The 26,571-nt window shown below is 61.3% G+C and overlaps 1 protein-coding gene and 1 long non-coding RNA gene across 3 annotated transcripts in view; both read right to left on the bottom strand.

Moving 5' to 3' along the window:
• The window catches only part of SBF1 (SET binding factor 1), a gene marked incomplete at its 5' end in the record, with an annotated part of 87,668 nt that overhangs the window by 18,801 nt on the left and 42,296 nt on the right, over positions 1-26,571 (bottom strand). The window contains 13 exons of one of the 2 annotated variants that reach the window (XM_082483259.1): positions 354-558; positions 1,190-1,288; positions 1,494-1,622; positions 4,149-4,262; positions 4,831-4,908; positions 5,651-5,764; positions 6,603-6,711; positions 8,024-8,156; positions 8,708-8,813; positions 11,965-12,075; positions 14,836-14,964; positions 15,161-15,319; positions 23,281-23,366. In XM_082483259.1, the coding sequence (XP_082339385.1) occupies positions 354-558; positions 1,190-1,288; positions 1,494-1,622; positions 4,149-4,262; positions 4,831-4,908; positions 5,651-5,764; positions 6,603-6,711; positions 8,024-8,156; positions 8,708-8,813; positions 11,965-12,075; positions 14,836-14,964; positions 15,161-15,319; positions 23,281-23,366 (1,572 nt within the window). Of the gene's footprint in view, positions 1-353; positions 559-1,189; positions 1,289-1,493; positions 1,623-4,148; positions 4,263-4,830; positions 4,909-5,650; positions 5,765-6,602; positions 6,712-8,023; positions 8,157-8,707; positions 8,814-11,964; positions 12,076-14,835; positions 14,971-15,160; positions 15,320-23,280; positions 23,367-26,571 lie in introns of both variants that reach the window. The other variant, XM_082483258.1, reaches the window with a different exon arrangement.
• On the bottom strand, positions 19,016-19,783 carry LOC309671928. Its single transcript, XR_014269204.1, has 4 exons — positions 19,755-19,783; positions 19,538-19,628; positions 19,329-19,374; positions 19,016-19,124 (listed from the first exon to the last, which is right to left on the bottom strand). It is a non-coding gene; the product is annotated as an uncharacterized lncRNA (long non-coding RNA).

The raw sequence follows: 26,571 nt of genomic DNA, 5'->3' as shown, positions 1-26,571 counted from the left end.
AGAATGGCCTCTTGGTTCATCCGGGACGGGACTTTCCCCCCGTGGTGGGGAGAGATGGGCGCCCCCTCCCCTGCTCTGCGTGGGCAGGGCTCTAGGCTCCCAGAGCTCGTGCTGGAACAATACTACGGGGTCTTCAGCCGTCCCCTCATGCTGGCTGATAGAGTCCAGGGAGCTCTAAGCAGCCTGAGGGACAGAAGCTAATGAGGACGCCGCTGCAGCTTCACCAAGGCACGTTTTGCCCATGTACCACCCTGGGACATGCCATAGTGTGACACGGAGCCAGCAACACCATGGTAAAGCCCCTCCTGAGGGGGGTTTCTCTCCACAGGGAAAGGCCCTCTGCGTGCACGTACCAATAGGGGGTCCGGATGGCACCATGCATTTCTTCTCCGCCTTCACAGCAGGAGGGGCCGTCTGCAGCTTGGCGGTGGCCTGGTCGATGATCCACTGCACTGTCCCCTCATCCAGACGGGGAAAAGGCTTCTGATGGAGGCGCAGGTGACAGCCTTCTGTGGGCTTCTGCACCTTGTGCATGGTCACCGCGGGGTACGGGTTCTCCTGGCACAGCAAAGAGAGTTTCTTTTCAGGCATGTGGCCATCACACGTCCTCTCCCAGGGCAGGAGCCCCAGCAAGGCATCCTTCAGCAACCTCTGCTGCTCTGAGGCCGAACACTCTCCCAGCCGGTATCTACAACCCCCAGAAACCTGCAGCCCTGGGGCGGGCTGTCTGGGCAGCAGTGCCGGCACGCTCTGCTCCCAGGAGCCGCAAGGACAGCTCGCTTTGGTACTGACCACAGCAGCGAGCAAAGCACCACTCAGGAGCTCCGGCCTGAGATGGCCAAGTGCCCCACGGGTGCTGCTCTGTTTTCAGAAGACCTTTGCTGGCCCATCCTGGACCAGATGACAAGTGCAGCGGCTGCTCCAGAGCAAAGGCACGGAGTGCCTGATGCCCAGACCACCCGAAACCAAGGAACCCCGCTCCCTGGAGCGGCTCGCGCCAGCCCAGACCCTGCTGGGCCCATCTGCAGGTGCCCCACCACGCGTGACAGCACAGTGCGGGACAGGATCGTGCCCCAGCAAGGGCTTATGGAGGGAGGTCAGACTAACCGAGGCTCCGAGCCGGGCTCTCCCTGCCCCGTACCCCACTCCAGGCAGCTTCCCCCTCCAGCGCTCGGGCCCCAGGACTCACGTTTTTGTACAGCTTCTCCGCCAGCTCCTTGATGTGCCGCAGTATTTTCTGCTTGTTCCCCTCTTCTGCGCGCATGCGCTTCACTTCATAAGCCACAAGCTGGGAGAAGAAGAGACGGGTGAGAGGAGCAGCTGGGCAGGATCCCCCCCTTCCCATACCCCAGCTCTGTCCCCGGGTGCAACGCTGTGGCCGGAGTGACACGGCAGATCCCCAGCTCGGTCCCGGAGGAGCAGGGAGAGCTCAGCGCAGCAAGGATGTGCGGGATGGCCGGGCAGGGGGGTGCTGCTCCCAAACTGCCACTTACCTCATCAAACAGGTCGATTGAGCGGTACGGGGCGCCCCGCTCGGTCACGAAGCCAGCAAAGGCCATGCCCTCCAGCACCTTGGTGAGGAAGTCATCCTCCGTCAGTCCCCTCTGCCCAAGGAAGGCTGCCTGGAAGAGGGGAGAGCGTGCCATCAGCAGCAAAGGACAGGCACCCGGGCAGCAGTGGGACCACCCCATCTCCTTCCCCGTCCCACACGGGCACAGGGACAGAGTTTGCAGAGAAACCTGTGCCTCTGGCCCGTGGCAGTGGTACATTTACAGCAGGACATGTTCGGTGGCAAGCAAAGAGCACCAGCATCGGCCCTGGTGTGCACCCCAGGGGAAGTGGGGACACAGCGGCCGCAAGCTCCTTCTGGCAGCTGTGATGGACCTCATCCTGAACAATGCTGATTCGCCCTACCTCCTTCCCAAATGTGGTTTTCAAGGAGCCTCACACCAGCGCCACAAAGGGAGCCTGAAGCACCAGGTTTCCTGTGGCTGCGTAGATTCATCAAAGCACAGAATGGTTTGGGGTGGAAGGGACCATTAAAGGCCATTGAGTCCCCCCCCTGCCCCGGGCAGGGACACCTCCCCCCAGCCCAGGTCGCTCCCAGCCCCGTCCAACCCGGCCTTCAACACCTCCAGGGATGGGGCAGCCACAGCTTCTCGGGGCACCCTGCGCCAGGGGCTCAGCGCCCGCACAGACAAGAATTTCTTCCTCACATCTCATCATAGTCTCCCATCTGTCAGTGTCAAACTGTTCCCCCTCGTCCCACGGCTCCCCTCCCTGACCCAGAGTCCCTCCCCACCTCTCCTGGAGCCCCTTTAGGCACTGGAAGGGGCTCGGAGGTCTCCGCGGAGCCTTCTCTTCCCCAGGCTGACCCCCCCACCTCTCCCAGCCTGTCCTTCCAGCAGAGGGGCTCCAGCCCTCCCAGCAGCTCCGGGGCCTCCTCTGGCCCCGCTCCAGCAGGTCCATGTCTCTCCTGTGCTGCAGAAAGCCCTTAGGACTGTCTCCTCAGCAGATGAGCATGGGAGCTCATCCCACCCGAGAACAGCCGGATAGAGCCCACCACGTGCCTTCAGCAGCAGCTGGTGGGGAACAGCTCTTGCTCCTCCCGACGCCCTCACCCACTCACTGCACTCTGACTCACTGAGTGGGACAGGAGGAGGGTGCTATGGCAGGGACCGCTCGCCCGCAGCCCCAACAACGCTATGGACCTCTGGGCCACCCTGCCACCGACGCTCGCCCTCCTCGGCGCTCTGCGGAGGAGCCGGACCAGCCCCTTCCCAGGGGAAGGAGCCGGGAGGCGCAGGGCTTGGTGCTGCAGCCACGGGCCCTGCACCAGAACACGGACGGCTGAGTCCCGTGGCCCTACACCCGCTGTGAGAGACACACAGACTTTGCCGTGACCAAGGCAGCTAAATAAGTGAAATTCAGGCTATTTTGTACTGCATACAGTTGCTGCGTGCAATGATTTTATGAAATGGAAGTTCATTGTTCTTCATTCATTTTATAGCAGTTTTATGAGAGGGCATTTTCTCATGTTTACTGCATGTTCATGATTTTATGGAACTACCGAATCTTTCTTGGGAATGTAAATCTTTCTTGAGCGTAAAAAAAAAAGGTTCAAAACCCTTATGAACACGCTGCCGACTTTAAATGTCAGGGACCAGAGCACATGACACAGCGCAGAGCAGCAACGGGGATGCACGAGCCCGGGCGGTGCACAGCACGTGTGTGCTGCCACACACCTTTTGTGGGTACAAGGTACTGTCCCCTTGGCCTCGGGGCAGGCTGGGCAGAGGGGGAAGGTGCCGGCAGCAGTAAGGTCCTCAGTGACATGCAGCGTGCAGCAGGAGGGCACAGCTGCGGCAGGGCTGCGGGCTGAGTGACGGGGCCACCACCACCCTCGAGTCCCTCTGCTCTCGCTCCCCGTGTCGCCTTCTCCTGCGTTAAGGTCTCCTGCACAGATGCCCAAACACTTCAAGCTTTCCCCTGCTCTCCCTGCCCTGCCAATCTTTGCGGCAGAGCGAACACCCCAGAAGCGCCGGGGAAGGCGGGTGCTGCCTCCCTCCTCTCCCCAGACCTTAGAAAATCCCCGGCTCCAGGCCAGGACGCGAGGGACACCTTCTGTGAGCCTCCAAGGCTGCCTGACACCAGGCACAGGGGACACCAGCTGCAGTGCATCTGACCACACACGGGCATAAACAGGGAAGCGCTATCTGACCCGCAAGACCCCGGGACGGTCAAGGACAAACAAGGGATGCAGGTGGACGTGGGAGTGGTGCAGGAGAGGTCACTCGCTGGAAACACAAAACTGTCTTGTAGATACAGCTGTATTTGTGCAAACCTCTTCACAGATCAACTCATCCCAACCTCCGCCCAACCCACCTGGAAAAGAGTTATTCCATAGGACAGTCTGAAAACATAATTCTGCCACATGGACAGGAGGCCGTGGAGCAGACGGAGCCGAGTCACGTGCAGAAACGCGCTCCCTGCCCTCCCTCGCCGCCCAGGCCCCAGAGGCTTCCACCCTTCCCCATCACACCGCTCCCGGAAGCTGTTTTCCCCTCGGGACACTCAGACCGGAGCACCCAGCGTGCCAGAGGTGCCGGCCAGCCCCTGCGTGTGTGTGCCCGTGCCGGCGCCTTCACCTTATGGAATCGGATGACCGGCTCAGGATGGATGCGGATGATGTGCAGACACCAGCGATAACCCTGAAGCAGCTGTGCAAACAAGCGGAGGAAGACGGCCCGGATCTCCTTATCCTGCGAAGAGGGAAGGACAGCCCGGTTACAGCGTGATCAGGCAGAGGTGCAGACGAGGCAGCCCACAGGACAGGAATTTACACCCAGCACAGAGGCGAGGGGATCAAACCACGTGTCAGGGTCAGCTCCTGCTGAGCAGGGCAGGAAACTTGGCAGAGATTCCAGGGAAAAAGGGACACGGCAGGCTGGATTCACTGTTCTGCCTGCCCTTCACAGCGTCCCTGGCGCTGCGCACAGCGGAAAAGGGAGCTCAGACAGCCCCGGGGTTTGCTGAAGTGCCCAAATGTTCGGTGTTCACCTCCAGCCCCTGCTCCAGCGCGGCAGCCAAGCCGGCAGCCCCAGTCCACGCGCCAGCTACTGAAACGGCCCTGCTGGCTTCCAGGCCACGGCTTGGAGCTGTGGCCCCGGTGTCCCCGGCAGTACTGTGCTTTGCCTCTCGACCTCAGCAACACCGAGATGGAGACAGGCTTGAAATGGTGCCTGTCCGCTCTGCGCCCAAGAAACGGGGTGTCCAGCAGGGACGGCAGCCTCACAGGAGGGGTCCCCCCTTCCTCCCCGCTCCACTCACCTGCATTTTGAGAGAAGAGGCAGAAATTGTTGAAGGGGGGAATGCAAGATCTGCCACCTCCAGCTCTGGGTCCAAGACCTGCACAGACAAGGCACAAAGCATGCTCAGCCCAGGCCCGGGGGCATCTCTGCCTTCACAGCTGGAAAAAGCAAAGCAGCGCTCCCCAGGGACCCAACAGCCCCCCCAGAAAAGGTCCGAGGGGCTTGGAAACAAACCCACAGGGCTGGAACCCCCCGTATCAGAGAACACTGTCGTGTGAGGGAAGCCGCGAGGCCGGACCCCTCCAGAGCACGGAGCCCAGGACGGCTCGGCGGGACGAGGGCGGTGGGCGCAGGGGAGCCGCTCCAGCTGTGCCGGGGAGACGCATGGCGCAGGAGGGCTGGGGGCTGCGCACAGCGGGGCTGCGACAGAGCCAGCCTCCCCGCTCCCCCCGGCCCCGGGCGAGGAGCAGAAGCTGAGGCATGCAGCATGTGTTTGGCGCGGCTGTCCTGGGCACGCTCTCGCATGGCCGGCGGTCTCTGGGAACACGCGAGCAAGCCAGAAAAGCTTCGGGGCCACAGCTGCTTCCTGCCCACAGGCTGGGAGCCAGCCGCCTGATTCCCAGAAACCTTTGGCAGAAACCACCCCCCGCCGGCACTGCCAGCACCAGGGGCCATCAGAATCAGGAAAGGTCTCCTGTGAGATGGTCAGCAGGACCTCGAGATATGGACCTCTGCTCTCAGAGGAGTCCCTGCTGCTCCGTTCCCAGCTCCCCTGGGAAATGTGTGCTGTTCCCAAGGTGTTCGCACACTGCAGATGGGGGAAAAGCTGCGGCACTTACCATGGAGAGGGCTTCCCGGGTCTGCTGGAGCAGAGGTTCAGGGAGCAGGGAGATATGTACACACTCGGGGACATTCACTGTCCCGCCGTCCAGGTCTGCGATAACAACATCCAGCTGGAAGTGGCAGGAGAGGCGTGAGACAAGGCCAGGCTTCCCGACACCCTCCCACCACCTCCCGCTGGGCAACAGAGAGCTAGCGAGGGGGCAAGCCCAGCTCGGGAGCAAGCCCAGCTCGGGAGCGCTTGGGATGGCGTCTGTCTCCTCTCCATCTTCTGTGAGCACTCTGTCCACCCTCAGTAGTTATTTTCTCTCACCCGCTGTCACCGAGCCCAAGCGTTTGCCAACACACAAGCTATAAAGGGATCCCACCACCAACGAAGGTGGCAGGGGGAGGACACCCTGGCAGGAGAGGGCTGCAGCTTTGCTCAGCAGGCGTCTGCTGTGACTTCGTGGCATCAGCCTGGGTGAGGCGTCAAACGCTGACCGAGACAGAGGCCACCCCGCTTAACCAAAGCGGCACGCTGCAGTTTGTCCAGAAGGCTGCGGGAAAGCTTGTTTCAGTTTAGATCAGACTCATTACGCTTTGATTTAATTCAGTGTCTGAACTGAGCTCTGAAGTGCCAACACAGCCTCTGGGACCAGCACTGCCAGCCGAGTTTCAAAATCAGATCCTCGGTTAACCCCAGCCGCTGGTGTGCAGCTCCACAGCCCAAAGCCCCGACGACGCGTGGCCCAGCCAGCCCCGCTTGGCTCGTGTGGCACGTCTGGACCGCAGCCCGGGCTGGCCGGCCTGAACAAGCAGCGCCTGTGCGAGCCGGTGTGCTCAGCCTCCTGCCCCGGGCACCCTCAGGACAACGTTTGCTGCTATCTGAGACTGCTGGCACGCGACCCCTGCTTCTTCCTTGGACCGCTTCTGCTCCCGGCACGAGGGATGGGGCGACCCGACTCTCACCAGCTCCTGCGTCTCCGACTGGAAGATGGAGTGGACGCCGATAATGAAGGGTGTTGGCGTGCTCAGTACCTCAAGGAGCTGTGCAGGCAAGATGGGCACGTACGTGAAACTGCAACCAAAAAAGAGCATTGCTGCAGCCAGTCCAAGCCCTGCTCTCTACCCAAGCACCGTCCTCAACACCAGCTGATGATCCCCACCTCCAGAGGTTGTGGGTGACCACGGCCCCAGGAAGGCTGGCTTTCTCCTGCCACTCTCAGCCCTTCGGGCAGTACGTGCCCTACAGCTGCCCAAGGCTTCTGAGGGCTCATGGACACTGACCGTCATCGTTCTCTGTCCCTAGAGTTATAATCTAAGTCTGACTGAGGGAAAGGTTTCCAGCAAAGCAATTTAACTCCAAAAGAAAGCTTTCTTTGGAATACAAATAGCCTTTCTGCAGCCTAGGGGTATGGCAGGCCAGCGTGGAAACAGTGCGACAGGAGCCGGCAGCAACAATGGCCCGTCTATCCCAACTGTCCTACTTGGGAGATGTGCAAACAGCCCCACTGGCGGCCAGTCTGCGAGCCGGCGTCCCCCTCCCCGGCCGGGCCCCGCGGGTCAACAGCATCAGCAGCTCCCCGGGGCTGGGGCGAGCGGGGTGCCAGCCATCACGCCGCGGCCACCACGGCAGCTTGGCCACCACCACCAGCCCCTTAACAAACGCCCTGTATGAGCGTGTCCCCTTCTAGGGAGGGCAGAATTTGCACCACCCATTTCTGGAAGGCTCCCAGTGTCCAGCCTCCCCCGTTCAGCGAGACTTTGTGCCCGGGGCCGGGACGGAGGGCTGCCAGCGGAAGCAGCGCACTGAGGCTCTGTGCTCTGCACAGGCTGCAACAGGGCTGAGAGAAGGGAAAGGGAACGGATTCTGGAGAGAGAAGCACCTCCGGCCTCTCTCACACGCACCATGGGCACTGCTGGACCACATCCCATGGCCGGACAGGCTTGCTTCCTTCTGTCAAAGGTCACCACGACTAGGAATAATGCATGCCAGCAGCTCCTGGAGCTACAGACACTGCTGGTAATGCCTCGCTGCTCCCTGCTTCCCGTGCTACAGCCCCGGTCCTGCCCTGGGGAGGAGGGAGGCAGGGGTGGAAGGTTCGCACCCCTTTGCTGCTGTGGATGCACTCTGGAATTACATTGCCATGCATGTGAAAGGCTTCAGGAAGGGGCACTGAGCACAGCCAAAACCCGTGGGCTTCACCTGTCCCTGTGCCGGCAGTGCCCAAAACACGGTCACACCAGCTATGAACCCAGGAGGCAGCGAGGGCGGGAAGCACGGGGGAGGCAGGACAGCCAGCACGGGGGAGGCAGGCGACTGTGCCCTAGCTGGCTCTAGGGTGCTGCCGGAGGGCTGAGGGGCTCGAGGAGCGGCGGGGTTCCCTCACCTGTACTTGAGGGGGAACATCAGCGCAAGGAGAGCCCGGCAGGCGTCAGTGAGCCTCTGGTAACTGCTGGAGAGAAACAGGATCTTGTGCTCAGTAAGCGCTGCACAGAAGAGATACAGCACATTGGTGATGCCTGGGGAGACAGGGAGAGAAGAGCGCTCAGAAATGAGGGTTCCCCTCTCGCACCCCTCCAGAGACTGCTAATCCCTACCCGGGCTGGATCCCACTCCCCATCTCCACATTCTGCAAATCAGAGGAGCCAACATCCTTCCAGAGAGCTGCTTCTGGGTCACCCACGGACCTGTACGCACTCCCCCAAGGAAGCCCCTCTTCCGAGAGATGCTCAGCAGCTCTCCTGAGCTGCCACTGTCCTTTAATCAGAGGCACAAGGCTGATGGCAGCACACCTCCAGGCACTCCTTCCACCACCCGGGCTGTTTCCCATGAGATGTGGCCACACGTCTGTGCCTGAGCCGCCCTCTCCTGCCCTCCTGGGAAAGGAGAGGTAACGCGGGGCCGGGGAGGGCTCAGTCTGAGGTGGCTGCAGCTGGAAGAGAGCCCTGAGCTGCCACACCAGGCTCAGGAGCGCGGTGGGAAGCGACGTGCAGGCAACTCCAGCCCGGGACTCGGCCAGCTGGCTTTGGCACCGGACCCGATGAGAAGGAGGCGTGGGGAGAAGTCTCACCAAGCTGGCGGAAGAGCAGGGCCACGCTGCAGCTGCTGACGGGAAGCGAGTCATTGATGGGTGTCTGGATCACCTGCCTGTCCCCTGCTCCCAGCGAGATCGTCCTCTGCAAGAGAAAACAAACCCCGGTCACTGGGCGTCCACCCAAGCAAGGGGCGAGCAGAAGCATCGAGGGCAAGCCAGCTGCCCCACTGCCACGCCAGCCAGGAGCAGCCCGAATCCCCCCGGCGCACAGGGCCAGGGCGACCGTGCCCTCGGCACAACCCTCGCACCCAACGGGGCAGCGTGTCCCACCACGGCACACCGCCTCACGGCAGCACGGCCGGAGCACGGCTGCTGCAGGAAGAGGGAAGAGCACCCTGCGACAACACACATCGTGCGCTCGGCTGAGGCCACGGGCTAGCTGGAGGAACGAGACCCGCTGAAACAGCCGTCAGTCCTGGCCAGCACGAGCGACCCCTCGATGGCTGGCAGAAGGCAGCAAGCCCCGAGACCCGCACTGCGACGCAGCACAGGAGGGCTCTCCGGGACCTCACAGCCAGGGGGACACAGCTCGCCTGTGCCGTGCCCAGCCAGCACGGGCGGGCAAAGGAGCTGCACCACCTCTGCAGCCTCTCCCGTGGCACAGGGCACCCCGGTGAGCAGCGCGAGCAGGCCCGCACGGCTCCCAGTAGAAGGGCTGGGGACGGACAGACTGGGCACAGTCTCATTGTTTCTTCGCCAACACAATTTCTTCCCCAGACCTAAGCTCGTTCCCTGTGGCACGGGGAAGCCTGCATGTCCCCAGCCTCTCCCCAGGCCACTGGGGCAGGACCAGATGACCGTCCCTCTTCTCCTCTTTCTGCACCTCTCTGGGGAAAACGCTCCTCTGCAATAGCGGGTTTCGCCATGCAACCCACCTCCTCGCTCGGCCCCGGCAGCCGCAAGAGCTCACGCCACCGCAACAGCCCAGAAATCTGCTGCTAACCGCCTTCTTTCTGGCAGGGCAGAACCAACACCCCTGACCTGGTCTTCCAGACCAGGCCACCGCGTTTTCACAACCCCCAGGAGAGCGTGCTCACGGAGAGGCAAAGAGCGCACAGCCCGTCTGCTGCGGTGCAGGAACGCAGCCCCCTCCCCACAGCCCCCGGCCCGCGTTCCCCGCTGCCCCGCAGCGCAGCACACGCAGACACGGGCACCCGGGGGTGCTCCGAGACCAACAGCGCCCGGGCCTCCTCCGCTGCACGAGCTGCAGCGTGTGCCACCCTCAAGAACAACAAAAGAGAGGTTGCTAACGAGGAGACGGACCCAATGAAAGAAAAGGTGTGCGTACCGCTGCTTCGTCGTCCGCGTCAAGCTGAGATAGAGACAGACAGAGATAGCACAGTCAGTTAGAAACACACACAGACAGCGAGACAACAGGGAAGACGAACACGGGCAGAGGCCAACATCAAGCAGGGACCAGCGCTCTCGGAGCGGAGAGATGCACACGCACACACACAAAGCAAAAGCGACAGCTACTACACTGCAAAAGAGCGTTTGGACACAGCAGGAGAACAGGTAAAGCACGGGAAGGGACCTGCCACCAACAGACCGCCCTCCCTGTAGCACACTACTTGTTCCCACAGCACAGACTGATCCTGCAAGAACTGGGAGGTGGCAAATAATTGTGCCAAAAAAGCGCTGTTCAGCGAGCCACAGCGGCTTGAGGAGCCGCCCTGGTGCGAGCAGCCTCTCCTCTCCCATACTGCCACTTACACGTCCCACCAGGGAGGAACCAGATGGAGTCGGACAGATCTGGGCAGATCCTGCAGGAATGCGAGCAAACCCGGGGCGCTTGGCACCCAGTGACAGCCCCCTGGGTGCGGGCAGCACCCTGCCGCCTTCTCCTCCCGAGGACTCGGATACGAGTGCCATCCATCCCTCTCCTGCAAACACCAGGACGGCTGCTGGGCCCTCCCAGGACCTGCATTGCTCCGGATTACTGGAGGAAGCACCAAACCTACGATGGACCACGACGGCAGCCCAAGGGGCACTGCTTCTGCCCAGCAGACAGCAGCCACCCAAAAGCCTGCACAGACCCACGGGTCCAAGGCAGCAGCCTCCCCTCGGGGTCACGGGCCACAGTGGTGGAAGAAACCTCTGTCTCCGGGCTCCGGGAACCCGCAGCGCTGCCCCAGCCCTGCAACGGCCCCTCCACTTGGGTGCAGCCAGGGTGCGAGAAGATGAGATGGCGTTTTTTGCTTGGGAAAGTGGAGCTCAGCTGAAAGTGAAGCCACTGCGGGAGACAAGTGCACATCCATGGTCATGTTCCAGGTGTTATCGTGGCAGGAGACCTTCAGGGCATTATGCCACTGTCTCCAAACGCCTCCTGCCAGAGGGTCCAGCTGGGCCCTCTCCACTTCTGTCACCTCCAAGTCAGCTTCAATTAGCCCTTCCTTACCCATCTGCTGCTCACAGGGGCGAGACTGGGCCCAGATGGCCTTCCTGGAGCAGGAGGAGGACTGCTCGGGGAACACATGGCTCAGAGGGGAAAAACAGGAGGTTTATCTTTGATGGCCGCAGGTCTGGGCACGAGCGAGGCCGTTGCTCCTCAAGCCCTGTCCATCAGGGACGCTGGCCACGCACAGGCACAAGCCAGTGGTGTGAGGAGAGAGCTCCAAACTGCTCATCTGGCAAACGTTAGCCTTGCTCGGCCCATCTCCCTCGAGCTGACTTGTCCCCACTCTCACAGATGGCCCGTGGCCACTTGGCTCTGGAGCAGCTCTCCAGGCAGTCAGACAGGCCTGAGCGGAGGAGCGAGACCTCCCCGATGCAGGAGTGACCAGAGACCATGGCGATTGTTTGCACAGATCGATCAGTGACTGCGTCAGCCAGCTGGTGGTCGAGCCACCCCGTACTCCCTCCTGGAGGGAGCAAGGAGCCAAGACCAAGCTGCCCAGTCACGGCAAGCTGTAGCTAAGCAAAGCAGCAAGATCTTCTCAGCTGATGTAGGAGCTGAGCGGCTCCAAACCACAGAGGTTTGTTGTTCCTACTCTGAAGCACTTGGGAAGGCACTACGTGCGCTAGCCAAGCACTCGCCAGTAGCAGTGCACCACGGCAGCTCCTCCGTTGCCGGTGCACTGAGCCAGACTCTGCCCACGAGTCACATCAGCCTTGCTCAGCTCACCCAGCACAGCAAAACCAGAATACAGCTGAGCGAAACCTCCCTGCGTCTGTCAGAGCTGCTCAGAGGCAGAAGCAGGGAGAGGGAAGAGAGGGAAGAGCAGGTTACCCACCTGAGCTCCCCCGGTGATGGGGATGGTACACGTCAGGAGGTTCCCAATGACGTTCTCCAGGGACACACTCAGTCCGTCCACGTAGATGGTATAGATCAAACCCAGGCTGTTCTGGAGAGGAAAGCACAGCACAGCTGAGCATCAGGGTGGGACGCAGAACTGTACGTCCGCAACTCCAAGCAAGGGATGGGAAGGAGACCCGCTTCTCCATCGAGGGCTGCCGAGACACTGCTCTGCGTTTGGACTGTGCCATTAACAACACGCTTTAACTTTCGGTGAGCCCTGAACTGGTCAGGCAGCGGGACTAGCTGACCATTGTAGGTCTCTTCCAACTGAAATTTCTATTCTATGCTATTCTATCTGTTCTGTTCTGTTCTGTTCTAATCTAATCTAATCTAATCTAATCTAATCTAATCTAATCTAATCTAATCTAGTTCTTTTCTTCCTTTTCTTTTCTTTTGGGGAAGCAACACCAGCTCCAGCACAGAGGGATTCAGGGGGCACAAGCATGGGGCAGCATTCAGCACAGCTCTAACACACAGATGAATAAGGAATTTAAGGAATTTGTCTTCAAGGCACCCTCTGGGCATTGTTTTTTAACTCAAGCCATCTCCCCAAGTCAGTGAGGAAGAGAGAAAACACAAATACCGGGGCTTTGGAGAGAAGGGGCCAGGCAGGCTGGAATAACCCAGTGAAGAGGAAGCTCACGCTCCTGCTCGTTCATGAACAGTGGTGAAGGCTCCTGATGCAACGTGTGTATGGCGTGACCTCACCCTGAGCAAGAGGCAGACTCTCAGTCCTGCACCGTGCTGACCAGGGGGACCACCGGGTCCAGGTGTTGGGCTACAGAGACCTCTAATCAGAGAGGAGAAGGAGCCACAACAACCCGAGTCTTGTGCCAGGGAAGGAACAGGCGGCACTTCAGATTTAGCCAGTGAAATCTGTCCATCCACCCAAAGGGCAAAGGCCGGGTTTCCACCCGTCGCCCTCCTCCTGGCAGGGACAGGGAGAGGCAAACCCCACTCAACAGGCAAACACGCCGTGTTCCCCCACCATCTGCTTCGGCTCCCTCGGGCACGCCAGAGGCGCGCGGCACTCGCTGCAGCGGAGCAGAGCCCCCGACCCCACAGCCACTACGCTCCGAGACCTCCTGGGCACAGGCAGCGACATCGCTGGGTCCGTGCCACAGCTGAGGGGGCAATGACCCAAGGCCCAGAACGATGGCACTGTAGTGCTCATTGCTCCTCTGCTCCTCCGAACTCACTAAGGCGGATAACTCAAGCAATGAAACCCGGCAGCCTAACGCGTGACGCAAACGTTACCGGGCCTCCTAACAAACCCAGCCGGGGCAGGCGAGCGGTCAGGTATGCAAAGACCAAAATGAGCCGGGAACCATCTCAGTGCAGTCTCCAGGGGAGAAGCTCTGCAGGAAACCTCTTTTGGAACCCGTTCTCTGACCCGCTTTCCTCCAGCGTCATCCCCAAGCGCGACCGGGTTGCCGGGAGACTCTGCAGCCCGGCTGATCTCACTCTGCTCTCCCGGGCCTGAGAAAATGAACAGCTCCGGCGTTTCAGAGAATTCCAGCTCCAGGGAAGGCCAGGCCTGGTAAGCCCCATCGCAGACGTGAGGATGACCGTACAATGTGACTGCTTGCAACGAGGGAAATGGACAGATGATCCAGGCTCGTTTCTGTCCGTATGCTCCCTTCTACCTCGGGCTTACCGCTCCCGCTTGCGGGAAGGAGTTGCTGTTTTGACACCACCTATCAGCCAAGACAGGCTTGACTTGGGCTCAGACAACCTTCCCCCAAAAATACCTAAGTCTACAGATGTGTTTACTGCGAGGGTGGTTGAACACTGGCACTGGTTACCCAGAGAAGTTGTACAGTCTCTATCCTTGGAGATATTCAAAACCCAACAGGACAACCTGCTCGAGCAGGGGTTGGACCAGAGACCTCCAGAGGAGCCTCCAACCTCAGTTACGTGGTTCGGGGTTGTGAGTCTGCGAAGCCCAAAGTTTCTGCTGTTTGAAGCAACTCCAGGCCAGAGAAGGGAATATTTTTTTTTCCCCTGTCAGTTATTAATGCCTTGAGCACTGGATGCCTGAGGGAACACCATGTGCTCCATTCACAGAGCGGGCTGTGAACAAGAGGTTCAAGAACAGGGCAGAGCCCAGAAGCGATATCCGCGCGGTGGGAGGGGAAAAAGGAAGGGCCCAGCCTGGCCTGACGGACAACGCTGCCCTCCTGCGAGCCCAGCACCTGGGCAAGCTCGCGGAGAGCCCACCGTAACCGCCGGGGGGATTCCTCCTTAGGACCGAGGGCGCAGCGAGGCAGCCGGGCCACTCACTCCGGAGGCGGCTGCCCGCACCCCACCTGCCCCAGCCGCAGAGCCGCGGGCACAGTACGCACGGAGGCAGCTTGTAAACACGCCAGCTCGCAGCCCGTGCCCTCCCAAACCTTACACAGCCGCATAATGCAGCCCGTTTAAAGAAAATAAAGATGGCAAAGATAAATGCTTCCACAGGAACGGGCTGTTCTTCACATTTTTTTCTATTAACAAAACTGGGTCAAGGCCACCGGCTGCCCGGCGTGGCCGAGCCCTTGGTTTGCCGTTCTGCTGCCAGCCGTGCAGGTTCAGCGTGCAGCCGCTGACCCGGCTCCTGGGGCTGGACCGGGATGCAACGAGCGGGCTGGGGACAGGCGGCTCTCCCACGGGGCGCTGTGCCAGCGTGCTCCTGCAGCTCCTGCTCCTGGCAGTGACTACGTGGCTCCCGGTTGCTCCCAGAGCCTTTACTAACGATGCTCTCCTCTCCACCCCGCGCAGGGGCCCCGCTCCCCCCGCCCCAGCCGCAAGTGCATTTCGGACTTACCCTGAACACCTCTGCATGGTCCAGCCGCGACACCAGCACCAAGCTTTTGGGAGCGAAGAGCTGCGCGGGTTGAACAGGAGACGATGGCTCCTCTTCCTCCTCCTCCCCCTCACCATTTCTGGGGTGGCTCTGAGGCTAGGGAGACACACACCAGCCAAGTCCCGGGGTTAGAAAAAGGATGCTCTTCCCTCTCCCAAGCCTCTGACGCCAGGGCCCGGATTTCCCTGACAAGGGGAAAGCAGGAACCACTGGCCAAAGCCGAAGGCCGTCGATGCTTCCCAGCCAGTGCTGCCGACTGCCCTCCCCAACCCGCCCCCGCAGACACGACCCCGGCAGCCCGCAGTACCTGTGCGCTCTCGACGGCCTCCCAGAAGGTGAAGCAGGCGCAGTAATGCCGCTCTGAGTTGATGTCGGTCAGCACAGCCACGAAGAAGGTGGGGGGGTTCCTCTCCGTGAAGAGCTGCCAGCCGCTGGGCTGGCAGAACTGCAAGAGACCGCAGGGGACGGCGGTCAGGGGGCTGCACTGCCCACGCCGCCACGCTCGCTCCCCCGCATCGCTTCGGCGGTGGGAGCCGGGAGCTTCAGGGGGCTGGATGCTGTGAAAGCAACTCCCCCAGGTACTGACACCACCAGGTACCGGCTCCCGGGGACAGGGAGCTTGGCGTGGCAGCATGTCACCTACAGAGTATAAAGGGAAACAGGGCTGTGCCACCTTCCCCGGCACCTGCGGCCACCACGGTCCAGGGAGGCGGGAACACCAGCCAGAGCCTCCCGTCCCCTCTGCAGGGGAGAAATGGGTAGGTGCCTTCCCCTCCTCTCCGCAGGGACAGCAGAAGCCGCTTGGAGAAACCCAAGCTGGGAGGAAGGGTGAGGGGACTCCCTGGCCGAGCCGGGCACCCTCCATCACCCTGCACCCATCTCGGAGCCGCAGGAGCTGCCCCGGCACAGGGGCTGCGAGGAGCTGGGCTGCGCCATGCGAGGCAGCTCCCTGCAGCCGGCATCGAGCCCGCGAGGCTGGCCAGGCCCTGCCAGGTCCCTGCAGCCCGGCACCGGGAAGGAAAGGCGACATGTCCCAGGGCTGCCCCCAGGCACCGGCGTCTGCCCCGGGAGGTGGCACTCCTGCCTCGGGGCAGGCAGCTGGAAAACACCAGCCCAGGCTGTGCCAATGCCGCACTTCAGGCAGCTCCGAACACAGTTTTACCGGTTTCTGGGGACTTTCCAAGCACCCTCCCCAGGGTCGGTGGGTAATTCCAGCCAGCGGCCCCAGGACTGCCCCTGGGTTTCAAAGTCACAAGGGATTTTTCTGTATTTCCTCAGTATCTGCATTTGGCTGGTGAGGAGCTGTGGAAAATTCCCGAAACTTTTGGGACCTCACTGAGAAGGGGACAGCTCGGCTACTTCTGGGGCCGCGGCCCCATGCACTCTGAGGACGAGGTGACTTGAGCCACACCGAGGATGAGAATAAGGCAGCAATGAGGCCGGACAGGCACAAAGCTGCAGAAATCGCTGCTCCAGCCCAAACCCTTGCGAATTGAAGCTGGTTTAAAGCCGGTGAAGTTTTCCAGCTGTTCACGGCTCCCCGTGCCCACTCTCATGCTCCACACCCACACACGGCTGCACAGACCCTCCTCTCCTCCCCGGGGCCGCCCGGTGCAGCCGCAGCCGTAGGAGCCGGGCAGCGGCCGCAGTGCAGGAGCTCGGCTTTCTTCAGCTGCCCGGGTATCACGGCGGGGAGGTGAGGCATTCCCAGACTCTGCCACGTATGTCCCTGCAAACCTGCGTCCCAGGGCCTCTCCTTCCTGGTGCCAATTTCCAACCGGGCTGCCTCCTGCCCGGCTCCCCTGCCAGCACGGGGGGGGAAGGTACGGCTCAGCAGCTATCGGGGTAAGTACACCGCGGCACTCTCCCAACCAGAGAGTTCCTCTCCTCACTGGGCTCTGCAATGAACCTGTAGCTCACCGCTCTGTGCAAACATTTCACTGCCGAAATGACGGGAGCAAAGCACACAGAGCTGCTGCCCTCGAGGAGTTCGCCGCTGGGTTCCACCCAGCACTGCCCGACTGCCACATCCCAGGGCAAAGGGATGCACTCCACGACCGCAGCACCAAATCTCCCCTGCGGAGACAGGTACGTACAAGCCAGGTGTCGGGGGCCAATGCGCTCAGCCAGAAGCCTGAGAAATGGAAGTCCAGATCTCCTGGACTGTTCCTCTTCCAGGGAACCGCAGGAGGACATCCCCATCACCACCACCAACGGGCACAGGCCCTGCTCTGCTCCTTGGCCGTGCCGTCTCCTGTGCCAAGAAGCCTCAGCCCATTCCAGAGGCAACTACACCACCGCTAAACGGGCGCAGGGAAGCGATGGCACAAGACAAACGCAAACTCACTTCAGCCTTCTCACTCGGGGTTACAGCTGCTCAGGTGCAGGCACGGCTCCACCACCTTCTGTCCCCAACGTGCGAGCTCAGCGAGGACCGCTGGAGCCCTCGGTCCCAGCATGGGATGAGCAGGAGGCTCCAGACACCCACCTGAGCTCCAGGCGCCAAGCTGCCCTGGGACTCCTCCCAAACCATGGGATAAGACATCAACTTCCTAAAAATAGCATTGCTGAGAGCACAGGTCACTTCAAACCACGGCAGGTGACACCACCACGGCAGGTGACACCCTGGATTGAGTCATGCCACCGAGGTACACAACTATGCCCTGGAGTCGCTCACAGCCCAGTTTGATTGCACACAATGCTCCTCGGCCGATTTATCCTGCAGAAGTCACCATGAAGCAGCCACATGTTCATAAAGCACCAGGCCCGCAGACGACTGACCTCCGCAACCGCTGCCTCATTCCAAGCTAGATCCTCTCGAAAGGACAACCAACCTCCATGAAAGATGGATGTAGGCTGGTCAGTGATTAGAACAAGGGTCCTCCAGAAGCAGCCCAACCGTGACTGATGGTGGTACCGTGGTGCTCTGCAACACCGAAGGTGCCACAGTTAAAGGAAGACAAAGCTGTGGGCCCCCACGCAGAACTGAAGATCTCAGTGGATCTGCACATGCAAGAGGTGAGCTCTGCACCCCTACCTCGCCCGACCTCAGATCCACGCTGGGAGGATGCTCACCCCGCACTCGCTTCCCCCACGGCGTGGGCAGACCCAGCGATCCCAGTGCTCTGCCCTCGGGTGCGGTACGACCCACTGGTGCAGTGCAGGGTGACGGCACACGCTGCCGGGGCTCCAGGGGCCGCTGGGGCGTGCGGGAGTCGCTCCGCACAGCCAGTCCCTCCCTACAGCCCATCGCAGCGCTGCTGCGTGCCCACGGAGAACAGGGGCGAGCTGCAGACAGCCAGAGGAGAATAAAGTCTCAAATCTCACATGAGGGGGGTGTCGATGGAGGCGATTGACCTGAAGGACGTACTGCAGCCCCCCTCCAGACCGGGGCTGGCGGACGCCCCGGCTGAGCTGCACCTAAGCCTCCCCGGGGCAACAGCCCTTTGTTTGTTTAGAAAAATCCCACAGGAAAGCAGAGCTGCGTGCCGGGTTCTGCAGACACTGCCGAGAGCAGTTTTAGCAACACCAACCTCTCGTGACAACGTGTGCGTGTGTCTCTCCAGCAAGACTTGTTTTCCACAGCATTGCATGGGTCAGTGCTGCTCTGCCACCTTTTCTTCTCCCACCAGTTACATCCCAGGCCTTTCCCAAGTTTGCAAGCATCGATTTTGCAAAGATCTAGTCTAGGATCATAGAATCACAGAATGGTTTGGGTGGGAAGGGATCGTTAAAGGCCATCGAGTCCCCCCCCTGCCCTGGGCAGAGCCACCCCCCCCAGCCCAGGTCGCTCCCAGCCCCGTCCAACCCGGCCTTGAACACCCCCAGGGATGGGGCAGCCACAGCTTCTCGGGGCACCCTGCGCCAGGGGCTCACCGCCCTCACAGCCAAGAATTTTTTCCTGACACCTAGTCTAAATCTCTCCTCTTTCAGTTTAAAACCATTACCTCTTGTCCCACCACTACACGATGATGCCCCAAGACATCCCTTTGATCATTTATTTCCACCCTGGGAAGCTACGGGACAAGACAACCCCACAGGAGGGACAGCACATGGAGCCACCAGTCACCGGTGTCCCACTGGCCAAGGGGCTGCCTGCTCCCCTCCTGATGAAACCCCCGGTGAAGTGTGGCGGCGGCTCTCCCCTCTCCTGAGCCCCGCCGAACCAGCAGCCGGCTGCGTGGGCTCAGCCGTCGGCTGCCCACCTCAGGACAGAAGCACCAGAAAGGCTCCGCTCAGCTACCTCCACCCTACAAACACAAAGCAACAAAGGAAGGCTCTCCTGCGAGCGGCAGAGTGTGTTGCCGTCCCCTGGAAGCGGAGACCCCCCCAGGCCTGCGGACCCTGCCCCGCCGAGCCCCCGGCCAGGGCCAGGATGCGGCATTCTGCTACGGACACCTCTGCCCACGCGCTCCCGGCACCCAGGAGCAAACCTGGCACAAACCCCGGCTCACCTTCAGCAGGCCAGGAGGCTGAAGCTGCAAACGTGCAGGCAATTACCTGCGGGGTGGAAAACAAAAGGACCTCACTGTTTTATCTCAGAGAGCGGCAGAAGCCCTAACGCTCTCAGTGCCCAGCCACCAGCAGGGAACGCTGGCACACGCTGCCTGGGGTGCCGGTGCGTGCTGGCAGAGGCGAGACGTGTCCGGAGGGTCGGACGTACCCAGCAGGCACGACGGCACGGTCTGCAGCATGCCACAACCATCCAGGAGCAGCCTTAAGACAAGGGAAACACCCTGCTGCGTTAAGTAGACCTGTGGGATTGTGGTAGAGAAGGACGTAAGGTGGGATCGGGAGGGATTGCGCTGACCCTGGCCGGAGCAGAAGGCACCCACGGCGCAGCACACGCTTGTGGGAATCCCCGTTCCCGTAACGCACACCTCGCTCGGCACCACCGCGGGCACTGCAGCCAGTGACCCTCAGAAGCCAGAGCCGTCAGCGGCAGCCCGAAGCGGGGCTCCCTGCCGTGGTTTCACCCGCGCTGACACCCCGGTTCTCCCGGCTGCCTCCGGCGCTGGAGATCCTGCTCCCCCCGGCTGCCCGCAGCAGGCTGGCGAGGGCGGCCAGCGCGTCCCACCGGGGGCTTGAGGGCAGCCGGAGGGGAGGATGCTGCAACAGAGGAGACAAGTTCACATCCTGTGTCTCTCTCCAGAGGAACTTCCATCTATTAAAATGAGATATTTTTGTTTGGAAATGCTGTCAGACAGCGCGCAAGGGCAGAAGCTACAAATTCCTGCTCCCTACACACTCCAGAAAGCCTTCTCCCCCCAAAAAGCTGTTAAAAAGAAGCACTGCAATGTAACATACAACCCAAAAATCCCCTGAGCGGGCTCCATCCGATTTTCGGAAGCTGCCTTAGTTGCAGCCCTACGTGCTGGTCACCCAGGACGCCTCCTGACAGCTTGTGGGAAGCCTCGGAGCCACCCTCTGCTCCCCACAGGACGGGGCTCCAATTGTTTAAATTCCAGGGATTTTTTGGCCGGACAGTTTGACCCTTGGGAAAAAAAAGCAGCTTTCCTCTTTCTTGGGACAGTTCCCAAGTCCCCTGCAGACAACCAGGAAACACTAACCAGAAAAATAATATATACTTTGCCTCAGACAAAATAGCACGTAGAAGTCTGAAATTGCGCCGGAGTTACGGTGAGCACGCGATAGGAAGAGGCGGCGGCCACCGCCGCTGATCCCGGTGATGGGCCACGTGGCACGACTCGGCGGCTGCAGCGGTCACTGCCGAAGCCGAGCGCCCAGGACAGGGCAGAGGGACGAGGACAGGGATCAGAGACGTGTCCAGCTCTGGCACCCTCCGCTCCACAAGCTGGTTGTTCCTGGCCGGGTGAGAGGAGCGCGGCAGCAGCTCTCCTCTGCAAGTGCCAACAAAGCCCCACGTTTTTTGGTTAAGTGTGACACGAGAGCTTTGGAGGGCACACGACACGGGGTGTCCTGATCAGCCCCCAACAGCTCACGTGGAAGTTCTCCGAAACCAGCACACACAAAGGTGGAGACAACCACAGGCTCCAGACGAGGCCACAAAACGTGGGAGGGCAGCTGAGAGCAGAACTGAGTCCGGTGGGCGAGCAGGGGTGGCCGCAGATCCACTGCTCCGAAAATGAGCATTAAATAGCGCGGGGAACTTGCCCAGGCCATGGACCGAGACACGGGCTGGGCCACCACCTCCCTCAGCTACCCAGAGCCTGCACGTGGGCAGGTTCCCAACCTGTGGAACCCGAGTACCTGTGCCACTTCTGCTCTAAGGAAACGAGCTCCCAAGGCCATGGCCTCAGCAAAGCCCGGGGGAAGCACAGGGACCAGCAGCGCTAACCGGGCCGGTGACAGCTTTGCTAGACAGGTACCCGGGACGCCCCCACTGATCAGTCACCTTGCACAAACGCCCCTCGGTGAGTCCCAGAATGACAGAGCGGTTTGGGTGGGAAGGAACCTTAAAGGCCATCAAGTCCCCCCCTTGCCCCGGGCAGGGCCACCTCCCCCCAGCCCAGGTCGCTCCCAGCCCCGTCCAACCCGGCCTTCAACACCCCCAGGGATGGGGCAGCCACAGCTTCTCGGGGCACCCTGCGCCAGGGGCTCACCGCCCTCAGAGTGAAAAATTTCTTCTTGATATCTCATCTCAATCTCCCCTCTGTCAGTGTCAAACCGTTCCCCCTCGTCCCACGGCTCCCCTCCCTGACCCAGAGTCCCTCCCCAGCTCTCCTGGAGCCCCTTTAGGCACTGGAAGGGGCTCGGAGGTCTCCGCGGAGCCTTCTCTTCTCCAGGCTGACCCCCCCACCTCTCCCAGCCTGTCCTCCCAGCAGAGGGGCTCCAGCCCTCCCAGCAGCTCTGGGGCCCCCTCTGGCCCCGCTCCAGCAGGTCCATGTCCTTCTGATGTTGGTGGCCCCCGAGCTGGAGGCAGCACTGCGGGGGGGTCCCCCCAGAGCAGAGCAGAGCGCAGCAGAGGGGCACAATCCCCCCTCGCCCTGCTGGCCACGCTGCGGGGGGTGCAGCCCGGGGTGCCGGGGGCTCGCTGCGCTGCCGGCGCATATTGCTGGGTGATGTTGAGCTACTCATCCCCCAATACCCCCAGGTCCTTCTCCTCAGGACTGCTCTCTATCCGTCTTCCGCCCAGCCTGTGTTTGTGCTTGGGATTGTCCCGACCCATGTGCAGGACCCTGTGCTTGGCCTGGTGAACCTCACGAGGTTCGCTGGCAGGCGACTCCGCTGGGCCCATCCGAACAGGGAGGTGCAAACCCTCCGCACACACCAACGGAGGCAGAGCGGGCTGGCTGCTCCCGGCTCCTCTGCTCCAGGAGAGGACGGGGCTCTCGGCCGGCCGGCACCGCTGCATGGACCACCACACACCGGCCCCGCAGGCGCCGACACCTCCCAGCACAGCGAAGGTACTTGCAAGACCTCAGGGAGGGAGGCAAGGACAGTGCCAGCACCATGAGGCTTGGCATGGCAGCGGAGGAACCTCTAACGCCTCATCTCTCTCCAGGTTTTGTACTCCACTGTACTTTAGCTGGAAACGGGGAAGAACTGCAGGCGGAGGAGGAGGAGAGCGGCTCAGAAGGGGGCTCAGTTTAGGCGTGAAAAGGGGTCTGGACAACCGCAGCCCGACCCGCTCGCTTTGGCTGCCGGTGGAGCACCAGCTCCTCTCCTTCAGAGCTCCTCAGCAGCACCAACGCAGCTGGGAAGGGGCTGAGAACTTCCAGTCGAATTTAGCAACAGAGGAGAACAATCCTATTATCCTTGATTAGTTAAACGCTGGTTTGTGAAGAACCCACGCGGTGCCCGATTCGACTGGGTGTGTCACTGCGTATGGGTACGACCCAGCAGCGACGGCAACCTCAAAGGACTCGCAGCAGGAGGTGAATGTGTCCGGAGGGCTGGGGAAGGGACGCGGGGCCAGCAGCCCTCCTGGCCGGGCGGATGCGCACGGAGCACACCCAGGCCTGCCGGAGGGAGAGCCGACACCGCCGGCCCCAGGACACGAGCAGTTTGCTCGGCCGAGCGCTTGGGAGAGGCCCGGCAGTGGCAGAGCCCCGCCAGTTGTGACGGGGCTATTTATACTGATGCTGCATCCGCGCGGCTCCTCCAGGAAGCATTCCAGCATCCCCAGCAGCTGATCCCAGAGCAGGAGGGGGAGCAAAGCGGCCAGGAGAGGAGTCGGCCTCAGGCAGCGCACGCAGCAGGGAACGGCTCTGCCATGGCCCAGCTGGGAGGCAGAACGATGGATCCCGTGGTTTTCCAGAGCTGGAGCTGGGTTGGGGGGCAGGAGGGAACCCCTCTCTCGTGGGCTCTCCCGATCAGACCCCGCAGTGCCCAGTGAGACGCCTGCACGCGGTGCCAGTGTCACCGCCCCACACACCGGTCACGCTTCCCCGGGGTCCCCATCCCGAGGGACGGCACACTCACCAGCTCGATGCCTTGGGGAAAGGGGTTGTCCTCCCAGTCCTTCTCTGGGAAACGCTGGAGTATCTGTCCCTGTCCATCCCCACTCCCTGCAGAGACAAGAGGGGGATTAGAGGGCCGGCAGCAGGTACCCACCCGGCGTTTCAGCCTCCAGTAACGCCCGGCTGGGAGCAGCAGCGGGATGCTCCGGCACTGCGTCAGCCGGACACGGGCAGCACAGAGCAGACCCCGGCCCCTTCCACAAACACAGCTGTACGGCAGCACCACCCCTCCCGCAGGGAAAAGCGGCGATTTGAACGGAGTCCTGAGCAAACAGCTGACGAACTCGTTATCTAAAGGTGCATAACAGGCAAAGCAGAAGTGCGGCGGATCTCTGGTCAAGTTTAAGTTTCCTTCCTTGTGTTGCTAACACAAGATCATACACGCAGATTTTGAACTGTAAGTCACTGCTCTTTATCTACAACCTGGCCCTTGACATTTTCCCCGAACAATGGCGGCATTCTGCTTGGTTTTACTTTCGGGTTCCCCTGGAGCTGCCGTCTCCCCGTGGCTTTACAGCACCCGGCGGCTGTCCCGCTGCTGGGGGGAGCGCTCCCACCCATGCCTGCCCACCACCCCACACCACCCCAAATTAAAAAAAACCCGCTCTTCCCCCCCATCACGCCCTGATCTAGCTGGCCAGGCGAGCACAGAAACCAGCACACCGGGGAGCGGGCCAGCTCGGCTGGCGGCAGCCGGCTCTCAGGACAGCCTGAAGCAAGGGCTAAGCCACCGCTGAAACCCGGGCAGCTCCTGCCGCGTTCACGGAGCCGGCAAGGCTGGGGAAGCGCTTCCACGCTGGCCACGTCCTTTCAGCCATGAAGCCGCTCAGGGTAAAAGCCCGCTCTGGTGGATCAAGCTGGAGTCTGGGAATTGGAAATCCTGAGAAGGATTCTGCTCCGGCCAGGGGGAGGTGCAGCGGGACCACCTCAGTCCCTCGCAGACCTGCATCGTCCCGGGGGACGCCCGCCTCTCTTGTCCCTCACAGTAACGCCTGCTGCCTTCGGGAGCACGAGCGCCGCCGGCCTCCCTCCGGCACAGCCGGATTCTGGCCCCGGGACCGCCGATGGGGCCAGGTACCAGGAGGAGCCTCACCAGAAGACGTGCACCACCAAAGGACTATTTTCGGCACCTAACCCTGTTTTCACCGCTCCACTTCCCACCAGCCAGCCACAGCCGAATTTAGCAGAACAAGGCATCAGAAAAGATGCCATTTATAGTCCGAGGACCAAAATGGAAAGGTCAGTGCCAAGCTGTGAAGAAAACAGCGTCGAGCGTCAGGTTAACCAAATCTCCCCCCGCCGCGCTCAGACACCATGTCCCCCCCGGCCAGGTCCCACGCGCCGCTGACAGCATCGCTGGCTGCGAGGTGCTCGGGCCAAACGCGCTGAGTAAGACCTGCCGCCTCCGAGCACAAACGACCCGGCTCGAGCTTCACAGACGGGAAAAACCCTTTTAGACACAGAGGCCGGAATTACAGCTCTCCGACGGCCTGTCCCTGACGAGCGCCCTCGGACCGGTGCCCCCCAGGACGGCTTGCTCCAGCAGCCTTGCCGCGAGTGCCCGTGTCTTCACCCGCACTCCCCTGGTGGCGAGGGAAACAGATACAAGATCATCCTCAACACAAACATAAAAATCACTCCAGGAGTCGTTCAGAGCGAGGGGAAACTTGACCCCCCGCGTTTTCTTGGAGCTACGGTGTTATTTAGCAACCTGTGGGCTGAGTACATCCCGATTTTCACGACTGGCATTAACCAGCAGCCCGACTTACAGATTCTGGCCAGCCAGGCGCTCGGCTCGGCTACTCCTTAGGCGGCCTCACCCGCGCCTCCCTACTTCCCATCATGGAACACAGGCAGTGTCCAAGCCGCTCGCCGGCCGTATCGGGCTGTCCCATCAGCGCGGCCCTTCCTGCGGAGGGGAGCGGGACCAGCCCCGCCGATTCTTCTGCCGTCCCCAGCCGAGATGCCTGGGAAAGCACGTGTGCCTGAGGACGTCGGCATTAACGCAGCTGCTTTGCTTCGCGTTTTCCTTCCTGCCTCCTCCTGCCGCTGCGCTGCAAAGAGGCCGGCACGACTGAAGGTGACACCTGGTCCCTGTTCCCGGGGCAGCCTGTTACGGTCTAAATTAGCGTTAAGCTATATTTGGAAGTTTATGAGATGTTATCATAATACAGGAAATTCTAAATAAGCAAAAAGTTAAACACTCAGCTGACACAACACAACCAGATGACCTTAGCTCTCGGGCAGGCCAGCGGCGGTGAGCGCTGGCACGCTGGGGACGCTCTCCGGGAACGGCCGGTTCTCGGTCTGGCAGGGTCACGGCCAAGTGAGAGGCTCCCCTCTGCTTCCCTCGCTCTCGGTATCTCTTAGGTGACAAGAGGAGCTTGGAGTGAACATCCCGGAGAAAGACTAAGCCAGGACCCATCTCCCGGGACCCCAAGTCACGTTTCCAGAGTGTTTCCAGTCGCCCGCATAGAGGCGTCCACCTCCCCTGGCCAACTCACCCAGCCCCTGCCGGCCAGCTCGCGGGGAAACAGCTCCCGGGGCGTGCTGACTCACAGCGGCGCAAAGGCGTCGCAGTCCCGGCCGCCCGGCGCAGGCGAGCCCGCTCTGTGCCCGCAGGGTCCGGCCAACGAGGAGCCCAACCGTGGAGCCGCTTCTGCAGCCGCTGCGGGAGCCGGACCTTCTCTGCGGAGCCTGCCGCGATGGCGGAGTCGCAGGAGAAGTGAATTTTCACGTGTTTTTTAGGCAAAAGGACCTTGTTTGGAACACGGCCTTTTCCCACGCTCACACCTGAAGCCCTCTGCTCCCAAGCTGCTGACAGCACGGGAGGGTGTTTCACCGAGCAGCGCGGTACAACCAGTACAGTCAGTCTCAAGAAATCAGCTCTCCTACAGGCTCAGACACGACTCCCACACCCCCGAACCTCGAAAATTCGCTATGATATAATAAAGGGGAACGCGAACCTTGCGAGTCCTCAACTCACAAGCAAGAGGCTGTTCAGCCTTCCTCCCCCCCGGCTGTCCGCAGGGAGGCTGAGGGGTGCCCAGCTCTGCCCGGAGAGAGCAGGGAACATTCCAAACACAGAACCTTTTGGCAGCTCACCCCAGGCACAGGGAGACGGACCTCAGCTTCAAGAGGAAATGGCTTCAAGTTGTGCCGGGGGAGTTTAGATTGGATGTTTGGAAGAATTCCTTTACTGAAAGGGTCATCAGGCGTTGGAAGGAGTTACCCGGGGCAGTGGTGGAGTCCC

The sequence above is a fragment of the Vanellus vanellus genome (assembly GCF_965231255.1).
Source record: "Vanellus vanellus genome assembly, chromosome: 1".
Lineage (NCBI taxonomy): Eukaryota > Metazoa > Chordata > Aves > Charadriiformes > Charadriidae > Vanellus > Vanellus vanellus.
Note: the sequence above shows the minus strand (reverse complement) of the source record. Positions and strands in the feature narration are given on the sequence as shown.